The sequence below is a fragment of the Pseudorasbora parva genome, chromosome 17 (assembly GCF_024679245.1).
Source record: "Pseudorasbora parva isolate DD20220531a chromosome 17, ASM2467924v1, whole genome shotgun sequence".
Taxonomy (NCBI): domain Eukaryota; kingdom Metazoa; phylum Chordata; class Actinopteri; order Cypriniformes; family Gobionidae; genus Pseudorasbora; species Pseudorasbora parva.
In genome coordinates, this window is record NC_090188.1 from 44727279 (window position 1) to 44749539 (window position 22261).

The following is a 22261-nucleotide window of genomic DNA, read 5'->3' on the forward strand; positions in this document are numbered from 1 at the left end:
TATATTAATGAAATTAGCCCATATATTTATAACATTAGCCTATATATTCATTATATTAGCCTATGTATTCACTTACAAACTTTTTGATGACATTCTAATTATATGACCAGTATGGCCTAACTGGTGTTCATGAGCCTTCTCTAAAACATCAGTAATTGAGGCTCCATGTTCCAGATTGAGTCGGTGCTGCCCATAGCATAGAGAAATTATCATTAAGATTTGATTGGTATGCAAACAGAAACCCTGGCACTACTGACAGCCCTAATGCAGCCTCAGTCCTGACCAAATGTGTCCTGGAACTGAAACGATTGATGATGTTTGTCTTGTGCCGCTCTGCTCTGTCCGCTCGAGATGGACGATTGTTCTGCCTCCTTTCACTTTCTCTAGTATCTGAATGGCGAGAGAAGCTTAGAGTCTGTAACTCTTTAACCTTTACAGCAAAGCTCTGGGAGCATCCTCATATATTGCCTTCTTTCAGAGAGGATACATGTTAAATGACCACCTGATTTTAGGGAAAAGTGGATGCTTTGAGTGAAGGAGAAATGGGTGTCCTCACAGGGTCATCACATGGCCAGACTCCAGCTAACCGCAGTTCATATCTCATTCTGATCCCGCAGACCGCTGGGATACTCCATCCGTAGCTTCCACAGATCTTACTATGGATCCATTGGAACTTCCGGACTCCCCAGGATTCGACCCGGATGTGCTAAGCCAGTCCGATGACGACTTCATGCCTGAACTGAAGAAGAGTCCCTTTCAGGTGTTTTCCCCTCTCAGCGATAGTCTCGGAGAAGCGGATGCCAGAAGGTCTGCCGAGGTGTCCGATAGCCCGTCTCCAGACCTGGTCCAAGACGCGTATGATGGAGACGAAGAGTCCAAAGAGATCCCACAGGAGGCTAGAGCTGAGAGGACTCTTTCAGAGCTCAGCGCGGCATCTGATGACCGGCCCACGTCTCTCCCAGATATCCTGAAGTCTTCTCCAATGAACCCGGAGAAAGTGGACTCGGGCTCGTCAGAAGGAAGTCCCGAGTTCAGTCCGGTTCATAGAAGTGTGAGCGAATCCCCAAACTCCCCGTTCTCTGGGTCTGCTAACAACCTGCTTGGATTTGACTCCAAGATTTTGCTGCTGAAGGAGATGGCGGAGGTCACGGAGGCCAGGATTGCGGAGAAGGCTAAGCTGGAAGAAGAGAGCAAATCAGAGCCGAGTTTTGTAGCTTTCGATCTTGTAAAAGAGACAGACGGTCCTCTGAAGGACATGGGCGATGTTGAGGTGTCCAGCCAGGCTTCTGTTCAAACGGCGAACAGATTTGAATGTCTCAACTTTCCATCGGGAAAGACTCTAGAACACTGGGATTCTGAGAGTCCGTCTGCAGACTCCTTCTCTCCGGTGCTGGACGCAGTGACCCAGAAGCCGCCGAGCCTCAATGTGGAGCCGGATAAGGAGCCGGAGCAATCCGAGCCAGATCAGGAGCAATCCGAGCCGGAGCCCTCGTCTGAAGAGTTTGAGTTCGTCGAGAGGCCACCGAGAGGAGCGGCGGATGAGTTTCTGGAAACACAGGATATCCTGATGTTCCCTAAACCCTCAGAAGTTCTGGTGCAGGAAGACCGATCTCCTAAACTGGAGGCACAAGATCAAAGCTCCTACCATCTCCACTCCCAGCCGTCAGACTCCGCTGTGAGAGGAAAGGCAGGCCTGGAGTCTGATTCACAAGAACTTCCCCCAACTCCAGCAATCCATCCTCCAGCGGATCAACCTGGAGCCGGGAAGCAGGAAGCTGAAGGCGGAGGAGGAAGCCCAGTGTCGGAAGTGAGCGCGGCGACAGGTAACTCCATCACGGACCTCCATCAGTGCTCGTTTCCTTCACAGGACCCTTTCATTTACCCATCGTTTACCCATCGTTTTCTGTCTGTGTTCAGTCATGGTTCGTGTTTGTCCTTTACCCCTCATCTCTTAAGCATCTCACCTTTGGCATGATGTTGCATTATGGGTCTGTTTGCATGATCCCCCTCTCATTGAGTCCCTCACTGTGGAACATTTGATGTGTACAATCACCACTTTGGCTCACGATTCCTTCAATTAGAGTACTTGGTTTAAAAAAAATCCATGTTTGCAATTTACCCGTGTCAAGTAACTGTAAGTGGCGCATTGCACTGACAAGAGTCCATGATTCGCATTATTACACGTTTTCTAAGGTTGCATGATATATTAAAACCAGTTTAAAAACTATAGCATAATAATTATTCCCGTGTGTTTTGTGCATCTCAGAGCGGCTTAGTTTACAGTAAACGTCATCTCTGTACACGCGAGAGATTGGGTCACTTATAATGTTCATCTGGGAACAAAACCTGTTCCATTTCACCACATTTGTAAGGTCAATCATTGATAAACCTAAGCCAACACTGAAGAATACATCAATACAGGTCCTTCTAAAAAAATTAGCATATTGTGATAAAAGTTCTTTATTTTCCATAATGTACTGATAAAAATTTAACTTTCATATATTTTAGATTCATTGCACACCAAGTGAAATATTTCAGGTCTTTTATTGTTTTAATACTGATGATTTTGGCATACAGCTCATGAAGACACAATTTTTCTCAAATCTCAAAAGATTAGCATATTTAATCCGACCAATAAAAGAAAAGTGTTTTTAATACAAAAAAAGTCAACATTCAAATAATGATGTTGAGTTCTGCACTCAACACTTGGTGGGGAATCCTTTAGCAGAAATGACTGCTTCAGTGCGGCGTGGCATGGAGGCGATCAGCCTGTGGCGCTGCTGAGGTGTTCTGGAGGCCCAGGATGCTTCGATAGCGGCCTTAAGCTCATCCAGAGTGTTGGGTCTCGTGTCTCTCAACTTTCTCTTCACAATATCCCACAGATTCTCTATGGGCTTCAGGTCAGGAGAGTTGGCAGGCCAATTGAGCACAGTAATACCATGGTCAGTAAACCATTTACCGGTGGTTTTGGCACTGTGAGCAGGTGCCAGGTCGTGCTGAAAAACCAAATCTTCATCTCCATAAAGCTTTTCAGCAGATGGAAGCATGAAGTGCTCCAAAATCTCCTGATAGCGAGCTGCATTGACCCTGCCCTTGATAAAACACAGTGGACCAACACCAGCAGCTGACATGGCACCCCAGACCATCACTGACTGTGGGGACTTGACACTGGACTTCAGGCATTTGGGCATTTCCTTCTCCCCAGTCTTCCTCCAGACTCTGGCACCTTGATTTCCCAATGACATGAAAAATTTGCTTTCATTCGGAAAAAGTAATTTGGACCCCTGAGCAACCGTCCAGTGCTGCTTCTCTGTAGCCCAAAAGTGTCTTGAGCTGGGGAATGCGGCACCTGTAGCCCATTTCCTGCTCACGCCTGTGCACGGTGACTCTGGATGTTTCTACTCCAGACTCAGTCCACTGCTTCCGCAGGTCCCCCAAGGTCCTTCTCCCTAATTTTCCTCAGGGTCCGCTCACCTCTTTTTTTAGCGTTTTTTGCCACACTTTTTCCTTCGCACAGACTTCCCACTGAGGTGCCTTGATACAGCACTCTGGGAACAGCCTATTAATTCAGAAATGTCTTTCTGTGTCTTCCCCTCTCCCTTGAGGGTGTCAATGATGGCCTTCTGGACAGCTGTCAGGTCGGCAGTCTTACCCATGATTGCGGTTTTGAGTAATGAACCAGGCTGGGAGTTTTAAAAAGCCTCAGGAATCTTTTGCAGGTGTTTAGAGATTTCACCAGAATAATCGGCAGATTACTCGATCACCAGAATAATCGGCAGATTACTCGACTACCAAAACAATCGCCAGATTATTTGATTACCAAAATAATTGCCAGATTGCTTAATTGACAACACAAATGGCAGAAATAATTGCCAGATTACCCGATTACCAAATCTATCTGGTGATAATTTCTGGCGAATATTTTGCTGATCCAGTAATCTGGCGATTATTTCTGATGATTATTTAACTACCAACACATTCATCAGAAATAATCGCCAGATTACTGGATCAGCAAAATAATCGGCAGAAATAATCGTCAGATAACTCGATTACCAAAATAATCCACATGTTACTTGATTACCAAAATAATTGCCAAAATAAATAATCGTCAGATTACTCAATTAGCAAAATATACGCCAGCTCTACTACCAATATAATAATAATACTGTATAATGTGCCAGAAGATTAGCGCTCGAAGATCTAAGGAATCTTTTGCAGGTGTTTAGAGTTAATTAGTTAGATATTAAAGATCACAAACATTTTGAAATAAATATTGTTTGGCCAATATTAAAGCAGGATTTGGTCTGCTGTAAAGCAGCTGGCGCCCTCTGCAGATTTGTTATAATGCATAATGGACATGCGTACTTTATTTGAAACAATTATTGCTTCATTGTTATTATAAATGTATTTAAGTCATTTTAAAGGGTTAGGTGTATTTTTATTACAAAAGAATCCCCAGATCCCCATACTCTATTAGCAAAATAATCACCAGAAATAATCGGCAGATTACTCGATCACCAGAATAATCGGCAGATTACTCGATCACCAGAATAATCGACAGATTACTCGATCACCAGAATAATCGGCAGATTACTCGACCACCAGAATAATCGGCAAATTACTCGATCACCAGAATAATCGGCAGATTACCCGATCACCAGAATAATCGGCAGATTACTCGATCACCAGAATAATCGGCAGATTACTCGATCACCAGAATAATCGGCAGATTACTCGATCACCAGAATAATCGGCAGATTACTCGATCACCAGAATAATCGGCAGATTACTCGATCACCAGAATAATCGGCAGATTACTCGATCACCAGAATAATCGGCAGATTACTCGATCACCAGAATAATCGGCAGATCACTCGAGCACCAGAATAATCGGCAGATCACTCGATCACCAGAATAATCGGCAGATCACTCGATCACCAGAATAATCGACAGATCACTCGATCACCAGAATAATCGACAGATCACTCGATCACCAGAATAATCGACAGATCACTCGATCACCAGAATAATCGGCAGATCACTCGATCACCAGAATAATCGGCAGATCACTCGATCACCAGAATAATCGGCAGATCACTCGATCACCAGAATAATCGGCAGATCACTCGATCACCGGAATAATCGGCAGATCACTCGATCACCGGAATAATCGGCAGATCACTCGATCACCGGAATAATCGGCAGATCACTCGATCACCGGAATAATCGGCAGATCACTCGATCACCAGAATAATCGGCAGATCACTCGATCACCAGAATAATCGGCAGATCACTCGATCACCAGAATAATCGGCAGATCACTCGATCACCAGAATAATCGGCAGATCACTCGATCACCAGAATAATCGACAGATCACTCGATCACCAGAATAATCGGCAGATCACTCGATCACCAGAATAATCGGCAGATCACTCGATCACCAGAATAATCGGCAGATCACTCGATCACCAGAATAATCGGCAGATCACTCGATCACCAGAATAATCGGCAGATCACTCGATCACCAGAATAATCGGCAGATTACTCGATCACCAGAATAATCGGCAGATTACCCGAGCACCAGAATAATCGGCAGATTACCCGAGCACCAGAATAATCGGCAGATTACTCGATCACCAGAATAATCGGCAGATTACTCGATCACCAGAATAATCGGCAGATTACTCGATCACCAGAATAATCGGCAGGTTACTCGATCACCAGAATAATCGACAGATTACTCGATCACCAGAATAATCGGCAGATTACTCGATCACCAGAATAATCGGCAGATTACTCTTTAACCAAAATAATCGCCAGATTGCTCTGCCACCAGAATAATCGGCTGATTACTCGACTACCAAAACAATCGCCAGATTATTTGATTACCAAAATAATCACCAGATTTCCAGATTACCAAATTACCGACATAATTGCCAGATTGCTTAATTGACAACACAAATGGCAGAAATAATTGCCAGATTACCCGATTACCAAATCTATCTGGTGATTATTTCTGGCGACTATTTTGCTGATCCAGTAATCTGGCGATTATTTCTGATGATTATTTAACTACCAACACATTCATCAGAAATAATTGCCAGATTACTGGATCAGCAAAATAATCGCCAGAAATAATCGTCAGATTACTCAATTAGCAAAATAAACGCCAGCTCTACTACAAATATAATAATAATACTGTATAATGTGCCAGAAGATTAGCGCTAGAAGATCTACGATTGGGAACGCATGTTGACAAGGTGCCCGATTATTGTAAACCATTGAAAGAACCTTAAAATCAGTCCTTTGATGAACTGGTAACCAGTGTAACTCCAGTACATACAGCAGTGTATGAGAGCCTGCTCTCTTGGGAACAGCAGTGTTGTGTGTGTGTGTGTGTGTGTGTGTGTGTGTGTGTGTGTGCAGCTCTGGCTCTATCACACACACCGCAGAGATGAAGCAATGGCCCTGACACTATCTGAAGCCAGACTGGACTTTATGCCTTGACTCGCAGGTCCGTCAGAAGTGAACCAGCCTGGGTTCAGTGCTAGTGTTCCAGAGGGATGTCCCATGTGTGTGTGGGTGGTGCGGAGGCTTATATCTGTTGTAGGAGACGCCTCTGTAAGCTCTTCCTCTCAGCCTTCGCCCGTCACACACTGCACTCATGGAGCCAACGGACCAACACCCCTTCACACACTGGACACACATTGGTACTGGTCCTCTCTATCACTGTAGCTCATGCCTGTAGAAGTAAGTTGTGTTTTACAGCCGTGTGGAGCTCGACTAACGGTGCTTCGCTGGGTTTGGTGGATCCAGATCCTGGTGCTGTTGTGTAACCTTTGCTCGTAGAGGAAGAATGCTGATAATCTGGCCAAAGGTTCTGGGTGCGGTGGGTCAAAAGTAGTTGTTGTTTAATGATTTGCTGCTACGTCTTGCAAGATTAGGTGGATTACACTGCAAAAAATGCTCTTCTTACATGGTAATTTTGTCTTGTTTCTAGTCTAAATATCTAAAAATTATTAAATCAAGATGCATTTACTAGATAAGTAAAGATAAAGTTAAGATATTTTTCTTGTTTTCTTAAAAATAAAATCTAAATGAAGTGAGTTTTTGCTTAAAACAGCCAAAATTATCTGCCAATGGGGTGAGAAAAATAATCTTGTTTCTGATTGAAATCTCGTTTCCGTCCCAAACAGAATATATTCATTGGCAGATATATTTGCTGGTTTTAAGCAAATCTCACTTCGTTCAGATTTTCTCCTAGTAAACAAGCAAAAATATCTTATGTAATTTTACTGATCTAGTAAATACATCTTGATTTTAGAACTTTTAGGTATTTGGACTGGAAACAAGAAAAGAATACGAAATAAGAAGAGCCTTTTTTGCAGTGTAGAGCCAGATGTCAATGTGTGAAATGCTATTTTAAACGAGTCTTTAATAGCAGGAGAGGTTGAGATGTTATACGGCACCGTGATCATTATTGTCTGAATGTAATCAGCATTCACGTAAGAGATACGGGTCTGGCTTTCATTTGATCCATAGGGATTTGAGGGAGAATGGCTATATTGTGCTGGTGTTTCTTCCTGCGATTGAAGAGCACTGGTGTCATGAAGAAGATGTGCAGGCACTGGAGAAACAAATGTGTTATTAGCAGATACAGCAATCACTCAACTTGGCCAAGCACTCTCCAATGGACCACTTGTTCTTTTTAATGCTTCATGTATGGAGTGTAGATTGAGGTGAAAAACAACCATGATGAAGGGATAATAATTCACACTGTGAATGATGACAGAGATCTTGTTTTTGCCATTTATTCATATAAAATAATGTGGGTTTAGTGCTAGGTCAACATAACCGCTTTGTGTGTGTGCGCTACAAAAATGTGCTCTTACTCAGTAATTTTGTCTCGTTTCCAGTCTAAATATCGAACAATTCTTAAATCAAGATGCATTTACTAGATCAGTAAAACATCATAAGATATTTTTGCTTGTTTTGTTGAAAATAAATCAAAATGAAGTGAGTTTTTGCTTAAAGCAAGCCATATTATCTGCCAATGGGGTGAGAAAAATAATCTTATTTCTGTTTGGGACGGAAACAAGAAACAAGATTTCAATCAGAAATAAGATTATTTTTCTCACCCCATTGGCAGATCATTTTGCCTGTTTTAAGCAAAATAATTTGATATTTTTCCCCAGAAAACAAGAACAAATGTCTTGCGATATTTTGCTTATCTAGTAAATGCATCTTGATTTAAATATTTGGACTGGAAACAAAAAAACTAAATAAGAAGAGCATTTTGCAGTGAGTGAGTTCAGAAACACACTTGGATTGGCGTCATCGTCCCGCAGTTGATTTATGAGCGGATGAAGGAAACGTGCTGGTTAAGGAGAGCGTGTGCATGCTGATCCCGTCATGAGCCCATCCCTGCTCCCGGACAGCTGCTGTCTGAGACTGACCCGTGTGTGTGTGTGTGTGTGTGTGTGTGTGTCTGTTCCAGCGCTGGAGCTGCTGTACTGGCGGGATGTGAGGGCGAGCGCGCTGGTCTTCGGCTCCAGCCTCTTCATCCTCCTCTCCCTCGCCTGCTGCAGCATCATCAGCGTTCTGTCCTACGCCGCCCTGACCTTGCTCTCCATCACGCTGACCTTCAGGATATACAAGGGCGTCCTGCAGGCCGTGCAGAAGTCTGACCAAGGACATCCCTTCAGGTGAGTGTGTGTGTGTGTGTGTGTGACCTCACCGGTTGCTTTAAGATCAGAGAGATGCCTGTAGTCACATTACACTGCAAAAAATGCTTTTCTTACTTAGTATTTCGTTCTTGTTTTTCGTCCAAACATCTAAAAATTCTTAAAACAAGAAGTATTTACTAGACAAGCAATAGTAATTGTCTTGTTTTGGGAAACAATTAACTCAAAATTTAAGAGAGTTTTTGCTTAAAATAAGATAAATAATCTGCCAATGGGGTAAGAAAAATAATCTTAATTCAAACAAAAACAATAGACTATTAGATTATTTATACAGACAAAATACTAAGTAAGAAAAGCACTTTTTGCAGTGTAACCTCTCCCATTACACTTACCTGTCTTCATTTAGCAGACTCTTTTACCCAGAGCAACTTACAGTTGAGGCAGTAAACATGAGAAGGGCTAGAGATGGCTCAGAATAGCTCAAGCCGGAGGGACGACGGAGGGATAAAGCATAAAGAGCTCCTTTTCCTAGCAGCATGCAGTCAGTTTTCAGATGAAGTATTGTAAGGGAGAGCGTTGGGAAGATCATTCCAGCGGCAGGGAACCGTGAGAGAGCAGGTTCTGGAAAGGGAAGTTGTGTGTAATCGTGGAACCGTCACAGACCTTTATCGTTTATGTTCAGACATGTGAGTTTACAGCATTAGAACATTAGCCATGCACTGTTTCTGATGTACACTCACCTAAAGGATTATTAGGAACACCTGTTCAATTTCTCATTAATGTAATTATCTAATCAGCCAATTGCATGGCAGTTCTTCAGTGCATTTAGGGGTGTGGCCCTGGTCAAGACAATCTCCTGATCTCCAGACTGAATGTCAGAATGGGAAAGAAAGGTGATTTAAGCCGTTTTGAGCGGGGCATGGTTGTTGGTGCCAGACGGGCCGGTCTGAGTATTTCACAATCTGCTCAGTTACTGGGATTTACACACACAACCATTTCTAGGGTTTACAAAGAATGGTGTGAAAAGGGAAGAGCATCCAGTCTGCAGCAGTCCTGTGGGAGAAAATGCCTTGTTGATGCTCGAGGTCAGAGGAGAATGGGCCGACTGATTCAAGCTGATAGAAGAGCAACTTTGACTGAAATAACCACTCGTTACAACCGAGGTATGCAGCAAAACATTTGTGAAGCCACAACACACACAACCTTGAGGCGGATGGGCTACACCAGCAGAAGACCCCACCGGGGACCACTCATCTCCACGACAAATAGGAAAAAGAGGCGACAATTTGCACAAGCTCACCAAAATTGGACAGATGAAGACTGGAGAAATGTTGCCTGGTCTGATGAGTCTCGATTTCTGTTGAGACATTCAGATGGTAGAGTCAGAATTTGGCGTAAACAGAATGAGAACATGGATCCATCATGCCTTGTTCCCACTGTGCAGGCTGCTGGTGGTGGTGTAATGGTGTGGGGGATGTTTTCTTGGCACACTTTAGGCCCCTTAGTGCCAATTGGGCATTGTTTAAATGCCACGGCCTACCTGAGCATTGTTTCTGACCATGTGCTTTCGTCCTCCCTTTTGCTGACCGATGTCTGCTGCTCAGGTGTAGAGTTTGACCTCTTGCTGACCGATGTCTGTTCCTCAGGTGTAGAGTTTGACCTCTTGCTGACCGGTGTCTGCTCAGGTTTGGAGTTTGACCTCTTGCTGACCGGTGACTGCTCAGGTTTAGAGTTTGACCTCTTGCTGACCGGTGTCTGCTCCTCAGGTTTAGAGTTTGACCTCTTGCTGACCGGTGTCTGCTCCTCAGGTTTAGAGTTTGACATCTTGCTGACCGGTGTTTGCTCCTCAGGTGTAGAGTTTGACCTCTTGCTGACCGATGTCTGTTCCTCAGGTGTAGAGTTTGACCCCCTTGCTGACCAATGTCTGTTCCTCAGGTGTAGAGTTTAACCTCTTGCTGACCAATGTCTGTTCCTCAGGTGTAGAGTTTGACCCCCTTGCTGACCGATGTCTGTTCCTCAGGTGTAGAGTTTGACCTCTTGCTGACCGATGTCTGCTCCTCAGATGTAGGGTTTGACCTCTTGCTGACCGGTGTTTGCTCCTCAGGTGTAGAGTTTGACCTCTGCTGACCGATGTCTGCTCCTCAGGTGTAGAGTTTGACCTCTTGCTGACCGGTGTCTGCCCAGGTGTAGAGTTTGACCTCTTGCTGACCGATGTCTGCTGCTCAGGTTTAGAGTTTGACCTCTTGCTGACCGATGTCTGCTGCTCAGGTTTAGAGTTTGACCTCTTGCTGACCGATGTCTGCTCCTCAGGTTTAGAGTTTGACCTCTTGCTGACCGATGTCTGCTCCTCAGGTTTAGAGTTTGACCTCTTGCTGACCGATGTCTGCTCCTCAGGTTTAGAGTTTGACCTCTTGCTGACCGATGTCTGCTCCTCAGGTTTAGAGTTTGACCTCTTGCTGACCGATGTCTGCTCCTCAGGTTTAGAGTTTGACCTCTTGCTGACCGATGTCTGCTGCTCAGGTTTAGAGTTTGACCTCTTGCTGACCGATGTCTGCTCAGGTTTAGAGTTTGACCTCTTGCTGACCGATGTCTGCTGCTCAGGTTTAGAGTTTGACCTCTTGCTGACCGATGTCTGCTGCTCAGATTTAGAGTTTGACCTCTTGCTGACCGGTGTTGTTTCCTCAGGTGTAGGGTTTGACCTCTTGCTAACCAATGTCTTCTCCTCAGGTGTAGAGTTTGACCTCTTGCTGACCGGTGTTGTCTCCTCAGGTGTAGAGTTTAACCTCTTGCTGACCGGTGTTGTCTCCTCAGGTGTAGGGTTTGACCTCTTGCTAACCAATGTCTTCTCCTCAGGTGTAGAGTTTAACCTCTTGCTGACCGGTGTTGTCTCCTCAAGTGTAGAGTTTAACCTCTTGCTGACCGGTGTTGTCTCCTCAGGTGTAGAGTTTGACCTCTTGCTGACCGGTGTTGTCTCCTCAGGTGTAGAGTTTAACCTCTTGCTGACCGGTGTTGTCTCCTCAAGTGTAGAGTTTAACCTCTTGCTGACCGGTGTTGTCTCCTCAGGTGTAGAGTTTGACCTCTTGCTGACCGGTGTTGTCTCCTCAGGTGTAGAGTTTAACCTCTTGCTGACCGGTGTTGTCTCCTCAGGTGTAGGGTTTGACCTCTTGCTAACCAATGTCTTCTCCTCAGGTGTAGAGTTTGACCTCTTGCTGACTGGTGTTGTCTCCTCAGGTGGGTCCTGGAGAAGGACGTGTCTCTGTCCAGGGATGCAGTGCAGAAGCATGGGGACGCTGCTCTGAGCCGGATCAACAGTGTGCTGAAGGAGCTGCGCCGCCTGTTCCTGGTGGAGGATCTGATCGACTCGCTGAAGGTCTGAGGCTCTATAGCACAGAGAGATACGCTCGTTCACACTGACTCCAGTTAGAGTAGTTCATGAGTCCGTGTTTAAACACTGCAGATCATTCATTACACGCCACACACCGCATCCAGATCACAAGCTTACAGAAGAACATCAGTCAACACAGCTTGCAGTTAAAGTACAGTAATCGCAACTAAGGGTTTTATTGAACAGTTCACGCCCATGCTGAAAACAAGCATAACACTTAAAATAGTGCTGAACTTTTTTACAAAATTTTTAAAATTGAACCATGAAAAATGTACTGCACTTTTTAAACTAAAAATACATATATATTAATTATACCTTGATCATTCATGTGCATTAACTAATGGTAAAAGATACAACTTTAAAATGTATTTGTAAATCTTGAAATTTACAGTGAACAACACTTTTAATAACAGTAGTTGATGTTACTAATAAGCTTATGTTTTCATATAAATCCTAAGAGTCGTGCTTGCACATGGCCATGATTATATTTCTTGACTAGCACTATAGTGCTGGATTTAGACGCATACAATGCAAAAAATGCTCTTTCTTAGTAGTTTTGTCTTGTCTTTCCATCCATCGTCTTCTGCTTATCCGGGGCCAGGTCGCATGGGCGAGTCTAAGCAGAGAGACTTCCCTCTCCCTAGCCACTTCCTCCAGCTCCTCTGGGGGACCCCGAGGCGCTCCTAGGCCAGCCCGGAAATATAATCCCTCCAGTGTTGGTAGGGCATTGCTTCCCCTCCTGAGGCGTCGAACGGTTTGCCAGAATCTCTTCGAGGCCAACCGATAGTCTTTGTCCATGGCCTTACTGAACTCCTCCCAGGCCCAATTTTTTGGCCTTTACAACTACCCTGGCTGCAGTCTGCTTGGCCTTCCTGTACCTGTCCGCTACCTCAGCAGCCCCACAAACCAGCCAGGCCTTATGTGACTCCTTTTTCAGCTGTGTTGACAGGCACCTGAGACCTTACGGCCACAGCTCCAGGCGGCCGCCTCAACAGGCACCTGAGACCTTACGGCCACAGCTCCAGGCGGCCGCCTCAACAGGCACCTGAGACCTTACAGCCACAGCTCCAGGCGGCCGCCTCAACAGGCACCGGAGACCTTATGGCCACAGCGCCGAGCGGCCGCATCGACAGGCACCGGAGACCTTACGGCCACAGCGCCGAGCGGCCGCATCGACAGGCACCGGAGACCTTACGGCCACAGCTCCGAGTGGCCGCCTCAACAGGCACTGGAGACCTTACGGCCACAGCTCTGAGTGTCGACAATGGAGGTGGAGAACATGGTCCATTCGCACTCAATATCTCCAGACTCCCTCAGGATCCGGTCGAAGCTCTGTCGGAGGTGGGAGTTGAAGATCTCTCTGACAGGGCTTCAACCAATTGTTCCCAACAGACCCTCACAGTACGTTTGGGTCTGCCGAGTCTGTCCAGCTTCTTCCCCCACCATCGGATCCAACTCGACACCCAAGTGTCCAAGACATACGGCCGGAGGTCAGATGAGATGACCACAAAGTCGATCATCGACCTTTGGCCTAGGGTGTGCTGGTGCCATGTGCACTAATGGACACCCTTATGCTTGAACATGGTGTTCATTATGGACAAGCCATGGTTAGCACAGAAGTCCAATAACAGAACACCACTCGGGTTCAGATCAGGGGCCGTCCCTCCCAATCACGCGCCTCCAGGTGTCTCTGTCACTGCCCACGTGGGTGTTGAAGTCCCCCAGTAGAACGAAGGAGTCTCCAGTCGGTGCACTTTCCAGAACCAGAGACCTCAAGAGGGCTGGGTACTCTGCACTGCCTTCGGCCCGTAGGCACATACGACAGTGAGAGACCGAACCCGCCTCGATGGCGCAGGGAAGCGACCCTCTCCTTCACCGGGGTGAACTCCAACACATGGCGGCTGAGCTGGGGGATATAAGCAAACCCACTCCAGCCCGCCTCCTCTCACCATGGGCAACTCCAGAGTGGTAGAGAGTCCAGCCTCTCTCCTGAAGTGTGGTTCCAGAACCCAAACTGTGTGAAGGTGAGCCCGACTATTTCTAATCGGTATCTCTCGACCTCCCGCACAATCTCAGGCTCCTTACCCGCAGCGAGGTGACAGTCCACGTCCCTAGAGCCAGTTTCTGTATCCAGAGATCGGGTCGTCGGGGGCCTAGCCTTCAACTGTTACCCAATCCACTATGCACCGGCACCTTATGATCCCTCCTGCAGGTGTTGAGCCCATGGGGGGCGGCCCCACATCGCTCATTCGGGCCCCATGGGGGAAGGTCCAGCCACAAGGCACTCTCATACGAGCCCCTACCCCGGGACTAGCTCCAGGGTGGGGCCCCACATCTCTCATTCGGGCGCCATGGGGGAAGGTCCCATATCGCTCATCCAGGCCCCATGGGGGAAGGCCCCACATTGCTCATCCGGGCCCCATGGTGGAAGGCCCCAACATTGCTCATCTGGGCCCCGTGGGGGAAGGCCCAGCCACAAGGCCCTCGCATACGAGCCCCAACCCCGGGCCTGGCTCCAGGGTCGGGCCTCACATCTCTCATCTGGGCCCCATATTGGGCTTCTGAACCGCTCTTAGTCTGACCCGTTACCAAGGACCGGTTTGCCTTGGGGGCCTCAAGCCCCAGACAACACATCTCCTAGAGTGATTCAGGCACTCAAACACCTCCACCACGATAAGGTGACCCCTCAGGGAGGAGATTTGGTCTTGTTTCCAGTCTAAATATCTAACAATTCTTAAGTCAAGATGCATTTAATAGATTTAAAAAGTGACACATTTCTTGTTTGGTTGAAAAAAAAGAAAAATTTTGTTTAATCCAGGCAAAATTATCTGCCAATGGGGTGAGAGAAATAATAATCTTGTTTTATTGTGTCTGTCCCAAACAGAAATTAGTTTAAAACTCACTTAATTTTGATATTTTCCCCCAGAAAACAAGTAAAAAATATCATATGTAATTTTCCTGATCTAGTAAATGCATCTTGATTTAAGAATATTTCGAAATTTGGACTGGAAACAAGAAAAAAAATACTAAATAAGAAGAGCATTTTTTGCAAGTGTAAGCGTATACTCACTGCTTATGTGCTTCTATTTTAGTGCACTCAATGATTATCTAATGAACATATGCATTACAGTGGCGATAAAGCATCAGTGTCTCTGATGTTTCTGTTTCTGTCGTATGTCAGTTTGCTCTTTAAGGTCACTAGCTTTAAATACGGCACTTTCCTGGATAACGAATGCATGTAAGCGTCCAGCTGGAGATAAACTAAAGCAGATACATGAGAACAATCGGGACATCTGGGTCGGTGTAAGCGCTTGAGCTACTGTTAGCGTCCTCTCCGCCTCACACACACACACACTGCTGTTCTCCACTAATGCAGCACATTAACTACTCTACTCTACTCTACTATACTGATATGAAAACATTTATAACACCATTTCCACGCTGTGTCAAAACAAACTCCACGAGGCGTCAGAGATCGTTTTCTCTCGTACCCAACCTGGACAACTCTCCATATCGATTTCTGCCAATGACCAATGGTCCATTTTGAAGATTATTTGGCACATGAACCAATGGCTTGGCCTCTGATATTGGATATTGTACAGTAGGGGTGGGTCGAGATCAGCATCCGTCCTCAGTCTGGAGCCTGATATGATGGGAAACCCTCTGGTGTGTCGGGTTTACTGAAAGAGGGATTTATTCAACAAATGGGTTCAGGCCGTTGAGTGTGAGGTTTAGTGTCTCAGCTAGTGTTGTAGTACTCGAGATCGGTCTTGGTCTCGAGACCGGTCTCGAGACCACTTTTTAAAGGTCTTGGTCTCGTCTCGGTATCGACCGCATTTTTACTCGGTCTCGTCTCGGTCTCGGGCGAAGATGACTCGGGATTTTGTCTCAAGACCGGTCAAGACCACAGCTGAAGGCATATAAAGAGCAGAGAACTCCACCCTGCGCGCACTCTCTCTGTCTTCAAAATAAGCACATAAGCTCTCTCTGATACTTCACATATTAAGCTAAATCAAAAGTTCAGAAAACCGAATCCATGTTGAACGTTGCGCGTTCGGACAACTGTTTTGAAGTACCGCTCGGTGTGAATTGCGCTCAAAAAACGTTTGACCAGCTAAACAGCTGACATAAATCATACATTAAATAAATAGGAAACAATTTCTATCCAGTTATGAAGTGTTTTCTGTGTGACAAACCTTCCGCGATGTTCTGACAGCCGTGATTCACACACAACGGGTCTGCTAATGTCCGATTCACGACCAAATGACTCATTTGAACCGAATCATTTTAACGACGGTAATAAGAACTGATCTGTTCAACAATGAACTGAACGAATAAGTTTAATCATTTACTCAGAACACCTCAGAAATGAGAACGCAAGTGTGCTTACCCAATTTAGCAAGAGTGGAGAGTAAGAATTATTAGTTTTAACTATCCACAGTATTTCAGCTTATGTATGTTTAATGTGTAGTAAAATAAATAGTCTAAAATCATTTAGTTTAGACTAGAGTGAGGTGAAAACAGAACAAAGTTGTTTGTTAGCTAGCGGATCATTTTATTAAATTGTATATGGCAGAAATTGTGGCTATTTGTTAACTGTTAATGCTATTTCTAATATTGATATGATTATATACCAAAACAATTCAACCTGTTGGAACAAAAGAAACATCAAGATAAGAGATCATACATAATATGAGATATAACATAAGATAATAAAAAAATGATTGTTTCGTTGCATTTTTAAAAAAAAAATGGTGTGTGTGTGTGTGTGTGTGTGTGTGTGTGTGTGTGTGTGTGTGTGTGTAGGTCTGTCAGCCACCACCAAAGACCATTTTTGACCCAGGAAAAACCCTGCGCATGTGAGATTTTTGTTAAATCAAACTGTAGTTAATCAAAAAATGCAAGTACAGGGTTTCTTTTCCTTGTTGTTGCACAATAAAGCTGCACAATAACATTTTCAATTTGTAAATGAAAAATATGTACATATTTAAAATAATTTGCTTAAGCAGCATACTAATGCATATCTGTATGATACATCTTCCACCTCCTGTTATTCACATTCATTTAAGGCATAATGGACTGTGTCTGAGATTAATACCTCATCCAGATTCGCATTCTTAGGGAACTTGAGTTTTAAAATGGGATTGAGCACTTTTCACAAAACAAAACACAAAACTCTGTCAGTGTCAGTTTGGTGTTTGTGTCCACCATAGACTGTAAACAATATGGACACGTCGTCTTCAGTGCCTCCCATTGATGAAAAGTTAAGTGTTATTTGCTTATAGAAGAAAAAGATTAATTCCCACAAAGCTGCAATGCCTTTTGATTATTTGATCAAAACTTCTCTCATGGTACACTTACACACCCACACATACGAGAGAAGTGCCAATCATATGCATATTCCACATTTTATCATAAGTGTGGGGACATGCATTGGTCTCGGTCTTGACTCGGTCTCGGCCTCGGCCTGTCTTGGTCTTGGTCTTGACTCGGCCCTTCAAAGTCTTGGTCTTGACTCGGTCTCGGCCCTTCAAAGTCTTGGTCTTGTCTTGGTCTCGACCCTTCAAAGTCTTGGTCTTGACTCGGTCTCGGCCACTCAAAGTCTTGGTCTTGTCTTGGTCTCGACCCTTCAAAGTCTTGGTCTTGTCTTGGTCTCGGTTTAGGTGGTCTTGACTACAACACTAGTCTCAGCAATTGTGAAAAACCGTAACTACAGTTCGTCCTAAAATAAAAGGCCTGTTATTATTTACCTAATTTCTCACTCATTTTGCTCAAACTGTGACTCTGAAGTGTGTGTTGATGTGAACAGAAGTGTGTGTTGATGTTATCTGTGTGTGTCTTCTCCAGTTGGCGGCGCTGCTGTGGGTCTTCACGTATATCGGGGCCTGGTTTAACGGACTCACACTCCTCATTCTCGGTAAGGCCGTTGTCTACCTTCAGTCTGTTGCTCTTCACAGCTGCTGGTATAATATGAAGCGTAATGATGCTCATTCAATCTTACACCGCAGGTCTGATTGGAGCTTTCAGCGGCCCGCTGACCTACGAGAAACACCAGGTGTGTGTGTGTGTGTGTGTGTGTGTGTGTGCGTGTGTGTGTGTGTGTGTGTGTGCGTGTGTGCGTGTGCGCGTGTGCGCGTGTGCGTGTGTGCGTGTGTGCGTGTGTGCGTGCGTGTGTGCGTGTGTGTGTGCGTGTGTGCGTGTGTGTGTGCGTGCGTGTGTGCGTGTGTGCGTGTGTGTGTGTGTGTGCGTGTGCGTGTGCGTGTGCGTGTGCGTGTGCGTGTGTGTGTGTGTGTGTGTGTGTGTGTGTGTCGCTCATGCTCTTTCTCTCTCTCCTGCAGACTCAGATTGATCAGTTCATCTCCATGGTCCGCAGTCAGATGAAGGATGTCTTGGGGAAGTAAGTGGAGCTCGCCTGTGGGTGTCCAACATTAACCCTGAACCGCTGTCTGTGGCGCATTACAAACACATGTATAAGGCACACGAGACCCTGGTCATAATCTCACGGGTATATCTGAGCCAATACAATACACCATAAGGGGCAAAATTATACAGTTTTCTTTTATGCCAAAAATCATTAGGATATTAAGATCATGCTCCATGTAAATGTCCTACTGTAAAAATATACAAAAAAATTATTATTAGTAGTAATTTGCATTGTTAAGGATTCATCTGGACAACTTTAAAGGAGAGTTTCTCATTGGGGGAAGGCCCATTTATTGCCATCTAAAGGCAATATTTAGATGTTTTTGTTCCCTCAGATTCCAGATTTGCATTATTGTCCTATCAAACCACACAATGATGATGATTTATTCAGCTCTCAGATCATACATCTTTCACAACATTGACCCTAATGACTGGGTTTGTGCTCCAGGGTCACTTTATAATATTAGAATAAACCTTTCATTATCAGAAATAATGGTAAATGAAAAGAAATGTTAAAAAACTTTGAGTGATTTACAGTAAATGCATGTTTAATGGCAGACTGTTCAGAGAAATGGAAGAGAGATGCATAAAATAAAGGATAGCGCCATTCAGTACAAAACATTTATTTTAAATGCCAAGTCTGTAACAAACTCTTTTAAAGCATAACATCCCCTCGGAGTAACAGGCGGTCCTGAGGGGATTTGGTGGTTAGCGGTTTGGATTCAACAGTGGATTGATATTTTACATAATTTATATTCACCCTTGAACGGCTTTTCCTTCAGTTTGTCTGTCTGTATTCCCTCAGGATTCAAGCGATGGTTCCCGGAGCCAAGAAGAAGCCGGAGTGACGAGATCTGCTGTACACACACACACACACACACACACACACACACACACACACACACACACACACTGATCACATGACTGGCTGCAGATGAATGAACGATCTTGTGTAATGATGAGATGTGTCTGAGAAGCGATTGGCTCTTCACTGAGCGTGTGTGTGTGTGTGTGTGTGTGTGTGTGTGTGTGTGTGTGTTTGTGTGTGTGTGTGATATTATGCTGTTTTAACCGAGGGCAAGCTGAGCCCTTATTGGCTTGCTGTGGTGTTGAGTTGATATGATTATCCCCCGTGTTGACTGACTGGAGCGTTCCTCTGTAATCTAGATGAGAGATCTCACTGCTGATCAACACGTTTACACACAGCTTCCCTGAACAGGAGCTACTGTATTTAAATCTATTTATCTGGAGCGGCTGCTGAAGCTGGCGATCCCGCTGAAGCTGGCGATCCCACGGAGCCGAGCCCATACCTGTGAATGCATTTGAGATGTTAATGAGTACCAATAAAGCTTCTGACTGAACCGGTGCACGGCCTGACGTTATTTCAGCTCTTCTCAAGCACACACAGTATCTACACACACAACCATCACACTGACATGCTATATTAGTTATCGCCTTTACAATACAGATATTCAAACGCCAAAGGCGACGGTGGCGAGGAGCCCAAACTCCACCAGGAGACAGGATGGAGAACTCATTTCTCCGGCTCTCCTCCCGTTCTGGAACAGCTGGAGTTTGTTTATTAAGCGAGCAGGGCAACCACCCAGTAGAGCATTACAGTAATCTATCCTTGAGCTCATGAACGCATCGACTAACTGCTCAGCATTTGGCATTGAGAGCATGTGCCGTAGTTTAGAGATATCTTTAAGATGGTAGAATGCAGTTTAACAGATGCTAGTCTTCACTTCTCCTCCAATCAGCCGCTGTCCTCAGGGTCAGGGGTCAGGGGTTATTGATTCACACGTGTTCTCTCTGATGCTTTAACTACACTGGGATAACTGTCCCGATCCATCAGGAACAGAGCCGGAAAACTCCCTGTGCTGTAAAAACTGAGACTCAGGTGGATGACCTTTGACCTGCTGGATCTAGAGCTTAACCAGCATCAGTGAGCAGGTATCAGACACGCATCAGGCCTGAGTGATGTCCTGTTTACAGATCTGTTTAATGTTTTAATGGTTATTGAGTAGTTTTATTCCTTAATTCCTGACCTTCAGAAAGCGTGTCTGTGTGAGTATATAACTGCATATTACACTACACACACACACACACACACACACACACACACTATAGTTATATTAGTCCAGCCAGAGCAGCTCAATAATACTGCAGCTTCAGCACCTGACTGTGTGTGTGTGTGTGTGTGTGCGTGTGCTTTAATTATGAAATGTCTGTCAGTGTGTGTGTGTGTGTGCTATAATTATGAAATGTCTGTCAGTGTGTGTGTGCCTGTGTATGTGTGTGTTTAATGTTATGTGGGCTTTTATTATAAAAGGTTGTGTGTGGGTTATATGGTGTGTGCGCTTTTATTTTGAAAAGTGTGTGTGTTGTGATGTTATATTGTGTGTGTGCTTTTATTTTGAAAAGTGTGTTTGTGTTGTGATGTTATATTGTGTGTGTGCTTATATTTTGAAAAGTGTGTGTGTTGTGATGTTATATTGTGTGTGTGCTTTTATTTTGAAAAGTGTGTTTGTGTTATGTTTTATTGTGTGTGTGCTTTTATTTTGAAAAGTGTGTGTGCTTTTATTTTGAAAAGTGTGTGTGCGTGTGTGTGTTGTGATGCTTTATGGTGTGTGTGCTTTTATTTTGAAAGGTCAGTGTGTGTGTTGTGATGTTTTATGGTGTGTGTGTGCTTTTATTTTGAAAGGTTGTGTGTGTGTGTGTGTTGTGGTGTTTTATGGTGTGTGCTTATATTTTGAAAGGTGTGTGTTGGTGGGGTGTGGTGTGCTTTTATTTTGAAAGGTGTGTGTGTTGTGATGTTTTATGGTGTGTGCTTTTATTTTGAAAAGTGTGTGTGTTGTGTGTGTGCTTTTATTTTGAAAGGTCATGTGTTTATGTGTGTAGGAGGGTGTGTGTGTGCTTTTTATTTTGAAAGGTCAGTGTGTGTGTGTGTGTGTGTTGTGATGTTTTATGGTGTGACTTATTTTGAAAGGTCGTATGTATATGTATATGTGTGTGTTGTGATGTTTTATGGTGTGTGCTTTTATTTTGAAAGGTGTGTGTGTGTGTTGTGATGTTTTATGGTGTGTGCTTTTATTTTGAAAGGTGTGTGTGTGTGTGTGTGTGTGTGTGTGTGTGTCCTTTTATTTTGAAAGGTGTGTGTGTGTGTGTGTGTGTGTGCTTTTATTTTGAAAGGTGTGTGTGCTTTTATTTTGAAAGGTGTGTGTGTGTGTGTGTGTGTGTGTGCTTTTATTTTGAAAGGTGTGTGTGCTTTTATTTTGAAAGGTCATCTGAGTGCCGTTACCGCGTTCACGTGACCCGTCCGGTAGTGTCGGTTATTTCTCCAGACCCGCTTATATTGCGGTATTAATATAATAACGGATTGTGCTGTGATGAGTGTGTGAAGAGCTTACACACCGTGTGTTGTGTTGTGTGTTGCGTTGCGTTGCGTTGCGTTGCGGTACCGGTACCAGCTCGGTCTGCTGAGGCGATCAGGGATCGATGATCAGCTTCGACAGGCGGTTATTAATCTCCGATCATCTCTCAGATGTAAATATGACACGTCACGCTGTGTTTATTATCCACTCCGATTCATGAACACATCCGCTTAGCGTTAGCTTTTAGCATTAGCCGAGGCTGTCAGTGATGTTTATATAAACACACACACACACACACACACACACACACAGTCATGGCGAGCGTGACGGATCTGCAGAGCAAGTACAGTAAACTGGCCCAAGAGTACTCGAAGGTGAGCTCTTCTTCTTCCTC

The 22261-nt window shown here is 44.7% G+C and overlaps 2 protein-coding genes across 4 annotated transcripts in view; both read left to right on the top strand.

Annotated features, from left to right (window-relative positions):
• The window catches only part of rtn4b (reticulon 4b), a 28829-nt gene extending 8970 nt beyond the window's left edge, over positions 1–19859 (top strand). Inside the window, exons 3-9 of one of the 3 annotated variants that reach the window (XM_067420614.1) lie at positions 618–1823; positions 8499–8706; positions 11917–12055; positions 17918–17987; positions 18079–18125; positions 18409–18467; positions 19299–19859. In XM_067420614.1, the coding sequence (XP_067276715.1) occupies positions 618–1823; positions 8499–8706; positions 11917–12055; positions 17918–17987; positions 18079–18125; positions 18409–18467; positions 19299–19341 (1772 nt within the window). In that variant the 3' untranslated portion in view covers positions 19342–19859. Of the gene's footprint in view, positions 1–617; positions 1824–6487; positions 6712–8498; positions 8707–11916; positions 12056–17917; positions 17988–18078; positions 18126–18408; positions 18468–19298 lie in introns of those variants that run through there. The other 2 variants (XM_067420616.1, XM_067420615.1) reach the window with 2 other exon arrangements.
• Positions 19860–21773: 1914 nt separating this feature from the next.
• The window catches only part of ppp1r21 (protein phosphatase 1, regulatory subunit 21), a 34639-nt gene continuing 34151 nt past the window's right edge, over positions 21774–22261 (top strand). The window contains exon 1 of the mRNA XM_067422349.1: positions 21774–22241. Within this exon, the coding sequence (XP_067278450.1) occupies positions 22182–22241 (60 nt within the window). The 5' untranslated portion in view covers positions 21774–22181. The remainder of the gene's footprint in view (positions 22242–22261) is intronic.